Source organism: Nicotiana tomentosiformis, chromosome 4 (genome assembly GCF_000390325.3).
Source record: "Nicotiana tomentosiformis chromosome 4, ASM39032v3, whole genome shotgun sequence".
Classification (NCBI taxonomy): Eukaryota; Viridiplantae; Streptophyta; class Magnoliopsida; order Solanales; family Solanaceae; genus Nicotiana; species Nicotiana tomentosiformis.
In genome coordinates, this window is record NC_090815.1 from 69,528,134 (window position 1) to 69,540,406 (window position 12,273).

General features: G+C 34.1%; 1 protein-coding gene across 1 annotated transcript; it reads right to left on the minus strand.

Annotated features, from left to right (window-relative positions):
• Nucleotides 1-486: 486 nt before the first annotated feature.
• LOC104100297 (pectin acetylesterase 8-like) lies at nucleotides 487-4,916 on the minus strand. The gene is made up of 12 exons (XM_033657172.2): nucleotides 4,654-4,916; nucleotides 4,473-4,555; nucleotides 3,887-4,016; nucleotides 3,672-3,751; nucleotides 3,451-3,537; nucleotides 3,084-3,208; nucleotides 2,925-2,985; nucleotides 2,592-2,645; nucleotides 2,425-2,502; nucleotides 1,902-1,983; nucleotides 1,437-1,576; nucleotides 487-744 (listed from the first exon to the last, which is right to left on the minus strand). The coding sequence occupies exons 1-12, from the start codon at nucleotides 4,793-4,795 to the stop codon at nucleotides 649-651; spliced, it is 1,158 nt and encodes a 385-aa protein (XP_033513063.1). The 5' UTR covers nucleotides 4,796-4,916; the 3' UTR covers nucleotides 487-648.
• Nucleotides 4,917-12,273: the final 7,357 nt, after the last annotated feature.

Genomic DNA, 12,273 nt, shown 5'->3' on the forward strand with positions numbered 1-12,273 from the left:
TTTTTGCTTTTCGAGAGTCATTTTGGCTAAGTTTTAAAATTAAATTAGATTAGATTAACTTAATATTTTAAAGTTAAAATTTAGATTAAAAATTATACGAAAAGTACTATAACTTGCAATTTTTCTTATGTCAATACGACGATATATGCATTTCATAATGTTGGTAAAAGTCTACGTCGTTTGAATCTCAAACAGCAAAAAGGTTCACATAAACTGAAACAGATTGAGTTACACAAATAACTGTTTGAACTCATTGTGATTATACACGATTATACTGTAATTATACATAAATTTTATTTTTTTTAATTGATATACCTAGATCATACAATAATATACACGATTATATACATATTATACATCCATAAATTATTATTTAAGCGGTTGGGTGGAATCCTCCGCCTACTTTGATACATAACACTATTAGTTTAAAGTAGACTGACAAGTCAATCATATTTCACACAGTATAAGCAAAGAAGTTTGATACTGTTTTGGTCGAAGTGATCATCCTTGTTAACAATTATATTGGCAACAATTTACAGACATCAAAAGTTGTCAGCAAATTTTGACATAAATGGATTCTAAAATTGCACATCGATTTCTTGCAATAAATATAAGCCATAAAGATTATCCTACTTATGGTTATGCCCTTCAGTCTTTTGTTGTAGGGATTGGCAGGTCATGCTTATCTATTACATACCAGTACTTTCGATCGAAGTACCAATCAGCAAATGCCTTCGGTGCAGACTGCATAAAACACTTCATATTTTTATCAGCGAAAATTTTACTACGAAAAATCAAAATATAAGGAAATAAAAATACGAAAAAATTAATAAAATTCACCATATAGTATATATACATAAAAAAAAATCCAGCAAAAGCGTATTAACTAATACCTCGTGGACGAAGGTTGCTCCACCAATGATGTTATGATAGAATTGTTTCTTTTGTTTTTGTTTTTATTTTTATTTTCAGTAGTTTCTCATTCCACCACAATAATATAATCAACCACTCCTTCTATTCCCTTTTACTTGTCCACTGTACTAAAAAATAGTATATTTTTATTTTTACTTGTCAATTTTAGCAAATCAAAAGAAGACTATATGTTTATTCTTGTTTTACCCTTATAATTAATTACTCATTTGATAAATCATTTCTCATGACTTGTCAAAATATTATCATTATTATGAGGATTATGGTACAAAATGCACTTCATATATTATTTTTATAGGGGCGTGCAAAATCTATTATGGACAAGTAAAAGTGAACGGAGAGAGTAATAACCATAACATGAATATATATCTCTGACTTGAAAGATCGGAAGTTCCCATTAATTACGATAATGGTATATTTCTATATAAACCTAATTGAGTGGTAAAATTAGACAGAAGAAATTAAAATATGCATTATCAAACTTAAATAAATAAATAATTTCTTACCAGGTTATTAATCATAATGGCGTTTTCAAGAGTCCACCTATATGATAGCGCTGAATGATGAATTACGGAGTCAATGAAAACTCCTCTCAACTTAGGATTGTTTGATTTGGGCAGAGCACTTAAGAATTCCGACCTAAACTCTGATGATAAATCCAAAAGCATTAGACATGCAACTCATTAAGCAAATGGTTTTCTTTTTCACGAAGAATTAACTTTAATAGTCGGTCACCCAACCGTTTCAATTAAAAAAAAGTCGACGGATATATAATATATCTACAATCTACATATAATATATGTATAACTATATATATCAATGTATAATCTATATATAGTAGCTAGAAAAAATAAAACGTCAATCCAGCCGGTTATTTTTGTAAGGGACCCTACTTAATTATTGGCATCATTGAATAATAAAAGAACTAATTATGCTATCATTGTTTAGCTCATTTCATTTGCACTAATTACCTCTAAAGGCCTTGTTTTGACGCTCAGTGCATGTCCTGTTTTCAACGCATCGGTCTGCATTCGGGTCTATAGTAGTTTTCATCTGCGTCAATTGATTTAGAAAATATACAGTAAGTGGCAAAAGAATTAACAAAATAGTATACCAAGTACTAGACTATGATATACTTAGGAAGTTTGTCTATGAAAATATTCTTGAAATCTTTCCAAAAGTATCTTAGTGTAAGTGTTTACACATGTTCTCTATAATGTTTTAAAAAAACAATTACCCTTTTTAAGTAAAAAGTAATTAACTTTGTGAAGAAGTGGAATGAGGGTGTTCAGGTAAAAAGTTCTTTAACTTATCAAATCTTCCAAAAAAAAAAGAAGTCTATCTAAACATGTTTAGTTTTTGCACAACCTGATACAAAAAAAATAAAAAAATTCAAAAACTCTCTTCTTTTTTTTAAAAAATGTACTCCAAGCTTTTTCTAGTCATTTTTCACATCATAAACAAAAGGATAATAATTGATAAACATCTAATTACCTGATAATAATCAAATGCTGACATCGCAATGAAAAGTGGTGTCTTGATATGTTGTTGCATGTTTTCGGGGAAGAAGCACTGCAGTAATTGGATTTTTGTATGTCTTTTACTATTTCAAATGGCAAAAGATTCAAATAGTAATTGAATCAAGGGAGCAGGTAATGTACCAATAGTGGATTCATTTTTGAAGTGCATGATTTGGGTAGCGCTTTGGTAGATCCCTGCAACATTTAATATGACACTTCTTCGTTTTTAGTTTATTTCAAAAAAAAAAAATCATACATTTGAAAACTCTTTAACCATGACACGATCTTATCACCATAAAAATATCATGAACTATTTTAGACTAATAGATCTAAGGGTACTTTTAAGTATATGCCAAAAGCCTTGTTTCGTCCAATTATTCAGTTAAACACCACAATATAAAATGAAAATTAGTAACTTATATTAAACTAACGGAAAAATAAAGAGAGGAGGATAAGACAGGAGTAAGAATTTACATGTAAAGTGAGAAGTGAGTTATAAATTTTCTCGAAACCTCTTGCTTGCATAGGGTTCTTCCTATTAAAAACAGAGAAATCAAAAGTTATATTGCAATTCAAACCTTACAAAATGATTTTAATAAACGATCGATCAAGTTAAGTCTTTGAAAATCTTACGCATGGATAAAGTAACCAGAATCAACTAAGCATTTCACTCTAAGAGTATTTGGCAATAAACTGCGGAAGTGATCACAATATAGCATTGTTGGATATCCTCCGGCTGAACTTCCAGCAAGAATAGCCTACAAACATGATTGAAAAATTTCAGCATCCAACAAAGTTGTTGTAGACTGGCAGTACTCCTTTATCCTTAATAAGAGATCTTGGGTGTGTGAATACGCTTTTATTAGAGAGCGCTTTATCCTCACTATGGAACTTTCTGACTCAAATTCAAAATAGTCAAATCCCAATAAGGATATCAGACACCGTAGAAATAAAAAAGTTTTAGCAAGAAACAAAATATAGTGTGATATAGAATTCACACATTTTTGGCATTCTTTAATCCTTTTGCCAATAATTCCTCCATTGCTGCTTCAAAAATCCTCGCGCCTCTGAAGTGGAGATTAGTAACCTAAAGAAATTAATGTAAAATGATATTGAAGTTACATGTTCTCATAAAATTCTTGAATTTAAGAAAATATTCAAAAATTAAGGATAAACATTCTAAAATTGGAATTTGAAACTATGACTTGAAAAGAGAATTACATGATCAACGTATTCAACATCTCCAGTGAACGCTCCACCGTCACAGTATCTAACAAACACTTTGTTCCAGTTGTAGAAATCTGCATTTTTACATTGAGTAGTAATATAATAAGTGAACTAGCATAAAAGAATTATGTTTGCTTTCTTCGAATGGAAGTTCCATCATATTCACTTTAATTATTGTTTCAACAAGCAGTAATATAATCCCCGAGAACCTGGATTTGCAGTCGAATTCTCGCTATAAATTCCTTGAAAATTCCACGAATCCGTAAAATTTGTAGAACCGACGTTCTTGTCCCAAATACGATCCTGGCATTCTTTGACGTTTGTGCACCATGCTCCTCCCTACGGACGTTGCAAAAATTTCAAGATTTAATGAAGTCTCTAAATCTCAATATTGAGATCGAAATAATCAGGTGTCATGCGAAAACAATCTTATAAATGAGACATCATATTTTAATATGATTTGGGACCTACATAGCAATTTACTAATACAAAAAAAAAAAGAAAAAAAAAGAATACAAAAATATCAAGAGAAGGATTAGTCAAATATGGAAGTGATTATATATTCCTTTTAGGAAAATAAAAAATCAATTATGAAAATATTTTGCCCTTCATTCATGCAAAAATAAAATCCAAATTTAATAAGAAAATCAAGGCAAACCTCAACAAACACTACGTCGAAAAGAAAGCGACGAAAAGTTGCAAATTGAAAGTTCTCAAAGATTTAAAAGAAACAAATATTTCAGCACAAACTCTAGCTAAAAAAGGTAGAATCAACCTATACTACAAATGACTTACCGAAAGTTGTACAATCCAATTTCCAATTCCTTTGCCAAATCCAGGTTCAAAATGGTATGCTGGAGGTGATCCATCCAAACATACTGCCAATAATAAGGCAAAAAACTCTCTTCAAATTTCTACTACGTAGATGATTTCCTAATTTAGATTTTAATTTTTACATAAAAGTGAAGAAATTAACCTGCTCCTTTTGACACAGCATTCTTAAGGATTGTCTTCGTCACATTGTAGGAACCTAAGTCTTTTGCACATTCAGATTTGATGATGGCCAAAGAACAAACAAGCAAGCAAAAAAGATGAAGAGTTCTTGTCGCCATCACCATCCTGTAGAAAAATAAATTAAATAAGGAATTGGATAAAAACTAATTTGACAAAAGAATGTAACAATTTGTGTGAAGAATTTCTGAACATATATTGTAAATATGTTTCAAAAGAGGTATTGACCTAAACTAATCAACTTTGAAACCATCTATATATACTTTAATTTCTTTACTTGGGACCTCAAGATTTGTACGGCCTACAATCTATTTGTATAATGCAGTTATATGAAACTCTTAAACAACAACACACACACACACATACACACACGCGCACACACACACACATATATATATATATATATATATATATATATAGGTGGTTATTAATTTACAAGCAATTCAAAGATTACCTGAAAAATTATGTCTCGTAGTTCGTTAGGTTATATATGCACCGGTCACTTTATAGGTGCATTTCACGTGTACTGTTGATGATTATAAATTTATTCAAACACAAATAAATAATTTTTAAGTACATGTATATTCTACAAACATTTGTTTGTTTATATAAAAAAGATATCTAAGTATACAAAAGCTATTTAAGAAGAGGTTCTCAAAATGTCAAAGCAGGAAACATGGAACTCTAGTGCACCTGACAATATTGAGAACAAAGAAGGCATATAATTGTCGAGAAAAAGTGCTTCAAGCTTACCATGCCCATAGGAAATTATGGTTCTTAATGATTACTTTTTGATCCATGTCAAAGTTAAAAGCTTCTTTTAGAGATCGATTCTTCTTTCTCTTTTTTTTTTTTTGTTGTTGTTATTTTAATAAACTATGAAAATATAATCGTAACAAATAAAACTTGAATACATCGAAAGAGCACCTTATTCCTTCACCACCTTCTAGGAAGGTGTCAGGGATAAGGCCTCAAGCAGAAAACAAATTACAATAATTATAACGATCCGATCGGTCGTATCTAGAACCCCATTTTTCTATTTGATACTTTTCGTAGGTCGGTATGATGTTTTATGACTTGTGGGGATGAATAATTTAATTTTCGGGAGGTTCGGGAATGATTTGAGACACTTAGTTCCAAAGTCGAGGCAATGTTGGAAGAGTTGACTAAAGTAAACATTATGAGTAAACGATCCCGGATTGGTGATTTGAATATACCAATAGATTCGCGTGATGATTTTAGATTTGTATGTATGTTTGGTTCGAGCCTTGGGTGGCCGGAGTTGATTCCATGCTTATAGTCGAAAGTTGAAATTTTGAATTTAAGAAAGTTTGAAGTTTTTGGTTTGATGCACGATTCTTGGTTTTGATATTGTTTTTAGTATCTTGAACCTTTTAGCAAGTTTGTATAAGATATACATACTTGTTAGAATGATTAGACGGGGTCTTGGGTACCTCGGGTGAGTTTTTGGGTGATTTCGAATTATTTTGAGTCAAGTTGAGATTGTTGGTTTTCTGGTGTCAGGTAGTGAATCGCGATCGCGTAACTTGTGCAGCGATCACATAGAAGAGGAGTTGGACTGGGGGAGTTTCTCTTCATGATCGCATAGCTTTTTGAGGGGATTGAATCGTGGTCGTGCGAGAGGTCCTGCGATTGCATAGAAGGCTGGCCAGTTGGCCTTCGCGATCACGTGGGTGCTGTCGTGTTCGTGTAGAAGGACTTCAGGCGGTGGAGCTCAGTGCTTCGCAATCGTATGAGATGAAGTTCACGATTGCGATGTGTAAATCGGTGTCAGGAATTTTTTATGTCTAAATTTTGGAATTTAGCTCATTTTCAAAATTTTTTGAGTGTTGGAGAACGAGAGGAGGAGAGTTTGAAGAGGGATTTTACTACAATCTTAAGGGTAAGTAATTGATTTGATTAAATATCTTGATTCTCCATGGATTTCTACACCTAAAATATGGAATTTAAGAGTGAAATTTGGGTTTTTGTCTACAACTTAAGAGAGTATATTTTGAGGGTTTTAACACCTATTTGGACTCGAATTTGGAAACTGATCATTTATTTAAACTCGTGAGGTTATGGGTCAACGAGATCTAGTTCTAAACTCGGGTTTTGACCTTGTGGGCTTGAGTTGACTTTTGTTGACTTTTGGAGATTTGATTAAAGATTGAACCTCTATTATTTAGAGTTAGTTTCTATGACTTTATTTCACCCCGTTAAGTATTGTTTGGCTAGATTAGGAGCATTTGGAGGTCATAGATAGAGGTAAAGGGTGATTGGAGGCTAAAGCCCGTTCCGAAAGAGGTAAGTATCTTGCCTAATCTTGGTTTGAGGGAAAGCACCTTAAGATATGACCTTCCTTTCTAATTATAAATATTTTTGGGGCAACATGTATGCGAGATGACGAGCATATATGCAGGCGTCGTAGTTTATTCATACTGGGGGTTGACATTAGGCTACTTTATGCCTTGTTTGGTGGTGTGTTCTTCTTGACTTATAATTTATTTAATTGTATGAATACATGAGCGTATTTATTCGTGCTAGAAATCATGTTTAGGCTTATGATATCTTCATTTGGCATGATGGCCTATTATAGAGATATTAATTAAGATTTAGTCGTAGTCATACTTTGTATCATGAACACACATCCACGCCTCTATTTATTATGTCCTTGTGCATATTATTTGTTATCTCTTGAGCTTATGCTTACCTCATTGGAGGTGATGATCTTGATACGGTTTGATGTGATGTGATTATGGCATTAACTAGACATTGTGTGCGGATTGATATTTGATTTAGCATGAGGTTTATGTCGTATGATTATTGTTACAGCACAAGGTTCCTACCGTGCAGCTTGTGAATAAGGATTCATCCCTCTAGGGTCTCCCTCCTGTGTTTCTCTCTTGGTGGCGTACACGCGTAGTTTATGTACGAGTTTCTGGTTATGATGGTATTGGTTGATGAGTTGAACACAAAGGTGGAAGCTTTGACAATTCAAGTGAATAATTTAAGCTATATCATGCATATTATATGCTCGTTGTGCTTATCTTCTGACATGCTACTTGATGTCTTTGTTACATGCTTTACACTTGATAGTTGAGATAGAACGATTCATGTTAAATTGCTCTTTCGTGATGCATTCTTGTACGATACTGTATTTATTTTTATTGCCTTGCTATGTTTATACATGAACTGTATAGGTATGTTTATTTGTGAGTATTGTATGGCTTGAACCTCGCCACTACTTCACTAAGATTAGTTTTGATATTACTGCGTATATGTTATCTTTGTACTCATACTACATTTCTGTATATTTTTATGCAAATTCAAGCATTGGCTCGAGTTGACCTCAGGAGGGTGCCCATTAGCTGACTTAGGAGACTCAAGGTAGTTCTGCTAGATCAACCACAAACCCTTGGAGTCACCTTCTTTCCACCATCATACTGTTTATTTATGTTTCGTATCTTGTACTTCTGTATTATGACTCAGTTGTATCTTCATCTTAGAAACTCATGACTCGTACTATTGCGTTTTGGAGGTTATTATGGTATTTTCACTTTGGATGATATTGTGAGATTTATTATACTTTATCTATATCATTATAGCACTTTATCCTATATTTGACTTGTTTTAGTTGATTATGATTGTTAGCTTACTTAGTGGGTTGGGATAGGTGTCATCACAGTCATGGTGAGATTTTTGGTCGTGATGAAATTGATTTATAAAAAACTAACATCCTTAAACTTTCTTTGATCCGCTAAACAATCACATCCTTTCTTTAAGTTCTAGCTGTATTTTTTGTAGTGTAAGCTCTTTATATACACTAAATGCTCTAAATAATTTACAGTTCCTTGCTTCGCATGTGTGATATATCAAAGCCATAACTTCTTTCTTGAATTTCTTCTAATGTTTACTTCTGATCAATCTTCGGACTAAGAATTAAACCGTCCGACATGAGTAAATTTACCTGAACCTGCAAACAGATCAAGAGCTTAGTGTATAAAAGGATGAAATCCCAAAATAATTCAAGACATTAAAGTGCGCCAACAATGATTGAAAATAATATTATGCGTTCCCAAAGAGGCTATGGACTAGTAATATATTATATGATTGTAATAACAAGAGTAGGAGGTGTTTTGAAAGTTAATTAAGGTATAAGGAGAGGCCTAGAACAAGGTAAAGTTAGAATTTACACTACAACCCCGTAATTCAAATGAGTTCGCACAAGCTTCAACTTCAAACAAGCATACCTGCCTGTGTATCATTAGTTAGGTGGAGAATTACCTATCAAATTAAAGATCTTCGAGTCTAGTTTTTACGCAACAAACCATTTGTTAATCCGATCTTGCTACAAAACGTTATGCATATTTTACTATGGACTTGTATAGTGCCCTGTGAAAATGGAGACACGTGGTACATCTAAGGGTTCCATATATAAATCCCAAACTCGTCTTTTAACTCATGATTCTTCGTATTCTCCTCCATAATCAGAACCCTAGCAGACCTAAAATATTTTCCTTCATTCTATAACTTGAAGGTAGGTTAATTTTATCATCAAGCAAGGTTATCCCAACATAAAGTAAGTGGTTATAACACCGATTTTTTGTTGATTGTAGCGAATAGAAGTTTTCTCGAGCAAACTTCAAAGTGGATCAGTTTATGAGATTTCCAACAAGATAAGGTATGTTGAAGCTTTTCCCCTACCTTCATCCATGAGCTCTTATGAGTGTTCCAAGTAGTTAAGGCAGAAAGGAATGGTGTGGAGATACACCATTGAATTGATAGTCTAGGGAACTTGTCACTCTTTGAAGGTATGTTTAATTGCTTATATAGCTTAAGATTGTTGTGGAGTTATTAATATTAGCTTTCTTATTTGCTATTCTTGTAGATTAAATCTTATAACGGAGGGTTGATTCATCATAGTTATTCTAAGAATTGAGAATCGAGGTATGTAAGGATAAATCGTCTCATTTTTTCTACGACATGACCTCCTAGACTTATATTTCTCACTTATGAATTTGCATGGTCCTAGAGTGTATAGCATGTTGAGATAACCATGCCATTCTTTCATGAAAATGAATCTTTTCATATGTTGTTATGCTCCTATTCTATCAAGCCTTTTATAGAGATTATACTCCTGTCGTTGATGGATTTTCCATAGATATCATGCTCCCGATTGTTGTTGATCTTTCCAGATTTTCTCAGATTGATTGTAATACTTCTTTTTGAGATGTCTAGCTGAATATTATGTATGTAAAATCTATTTCAGAAGCCTCATATGTAGAATGACTTCCAGAGTTATACGATAATGATATATTTTCACAGAATGTTGCTAAGCATGTTATGTTCTTAATTTCTTCTAGTCCATTAATGTCGTGTGAGGAACGAGGCCCTTGTGGTAGTTTTATGTTCACCATTTTTAACCCTTATAAACCATTGATTATCGTGTGAGGCACAAGTCCCTTGTGGTCGTGTTATTTACACCCTTTGTTATCCTTAAAGTCCACTAATGATGTGCGAGGCACGGGGCCCTTGTGGTTATGTTATTGTATACCCTATGGAATTAGTCCGTAAAATTTGGAGGAATACGCTAAAGGTATCCAGATTCGAAGTATATTAATGAATAACGATCCTATAACATTGCTATATAGCTATCTAAATAAATAATCAGAATAACTCAAAGGAAGTTAGGTATATGTTCTATGTGATATTCTCAGTTTCATATGTTCTCAGTATATCAAAGTTTCATGTTCCTCTCTTATTTGAGCTTCACTCTTTATTGTATGTTATTATGTTTTATTCCACATTACTTACGTCCCTTTTTTGGAGGCCACTGCATTTCATGATGCAGGTTTGGATGCAAAGAGCATCAAACTTCCCCGTTAGGCGGTTGCTACACTTCAGCTATAGTTGGTGAACCCCACTTACTCCTTGGGGTCGAGTTCAGAGTTTAGTTATGTATATAGATGTTTTGGGTAGTTCTAGGCCTTGTCCCGATACTTTTACAGTTTTAGACTATCCTAGAGGCTTCTTAGACATACATTGATGCTTTCAAATATGTATAGATGCTACGAATTAGTTTTAGATTAGTTATGTTTAGGTATTTTGTATTCAGACCCTCAGTTTTTGTTATATATATAGTTTCTTATAGAAGAATATTATTATCGATGTTCCAGGTTTATATGATTTTTATAGGATATATGATAGGTTGTTCGCTCGATCAAGTTAAGGCACAGGGTGCCGATCTACCTCACCTAGGTTTGGGGCGTGTCGAACTTAGTATCAGAGCAGGTTTATTTCCCAGGGAGTCTATGATGATGCAACTTGTAGAGTCCTACTTATGAGTGTGTTACGCACTACACTTATAATTGGGAGGCTACATGGCATTTAGAAAATGTTATCCTTCTTCATACTCTAGATTGTGTAATAGAGCTGAGTCATAAGAACTTGATTCTAACTCGTAACTTGTTATATATTTTATATAATATGCCTACAAAAAGAAAGACGAAAGCCAACCAAAGGGCTAGTATAGTTCCAGAAGAAGATAGCAATAAGTTGCCACCTACTAATGCGAGTCAGGCTGAGGCCCGGGATGTTCCACCTAATCAGGCACTCCTACTCCCACAACACCCGGGGCTAGAAGAGCTCAGGGACATTCCTTTACCTCATGTTCCACCGACTAGTTCTACCAATCAAAATATTAGAGATTTTATACAATTGCTTACTCAATTGGTAGCTGCTTACTTATAACAGTGGCAAGCTGAAGCATCTCCGAGTGCTAGTCCGGCTGAAAGGTCAGCCGGTTCTAGAGTTCGAGATTTTCTTCACATGGTTCATCCAGAATTTACAAGATCCAATTCGCAAGAAGATCCAGAGAATTTTATTCATGAAATTCACAGGACACTTAGAGTCATGCATGCTTCCGATATAGAAGCTGTTTGCGGTGACTTGGTATGAGATATGGAAAGATTCCAGAGGGCCGAATGCAGCTCTAGCAGTGTGGAAAGTGTTTACTAAGTACTTCTTGGATCATTTTCTGTTGTTGGAGATCAGTGAGGCTAAGGTCGGCAAGTTTGTAGCTCTCAAATAGAATGATATGAGCATGAGGGAATATGGCCTTAAATTTACTTCATTGGCTGGTAATGCCCCGGTGCTGGTTGCTACTATGCAAGCAAGGGTTCGTCGGTTCGTGATTGGCCTTGGGCCATTTGATTGGTGAGTGTTCTATCACTTCATTGAAATACGATATGGATATCTCTAGGATGATGGTCTTTGAGCAGTAGATAGAGGAGCACAAGCAGAAACTTCAGGCTAATAGAGAAAGAGAGACGAGAGTAAGAGGGATAGGTCAGCTGGTGATTATGGGGGAGCTTAGGGCAGTAGTGGAGCATTGTCCAGTAGGAGAATAGTAGGGCCCTACAAATCAACAGTTCATTCTACCGATAGTGCACCACCTCAGCTTTCGAGGCCCAAGTATGATCAGGGTGGCCAGTCATAGTCAATACAGGGTTAGATTTCTAGGGCACCAAAACCACATATTCAGGGTGGTACGAGTCAGGGGAGACCGCCTCGATATCTTTTT

What these genes read in the sequence shown, in the direction of transcription:
- LOC104100297 (XM_033657172.2), bottom strand. Translation starts at nt 4,795, where the DNA reads ATGGTGATGGCGACAAGAACTCTTCATCTTTTTTGCTTGCTTGTTTGT. An exon ending in ATTGGATTGTACAACTTTCG is followed by an intron (nt 4,017 to 4,472) that starts GTAAGTCATTTG and finishes CAACGTCCGTAG; the next exon opens with GGAGGAGCATGGTGCACAAA. An exon ending in GAATTCGACTGCAAATCCAG is followed by an intron (nt 3,752 to 3,886) that starts GTTCTCGGGGAT and finishes GTAAAAATGCAG; the next exon opens with ATTTCTACAACTGGAACAAA.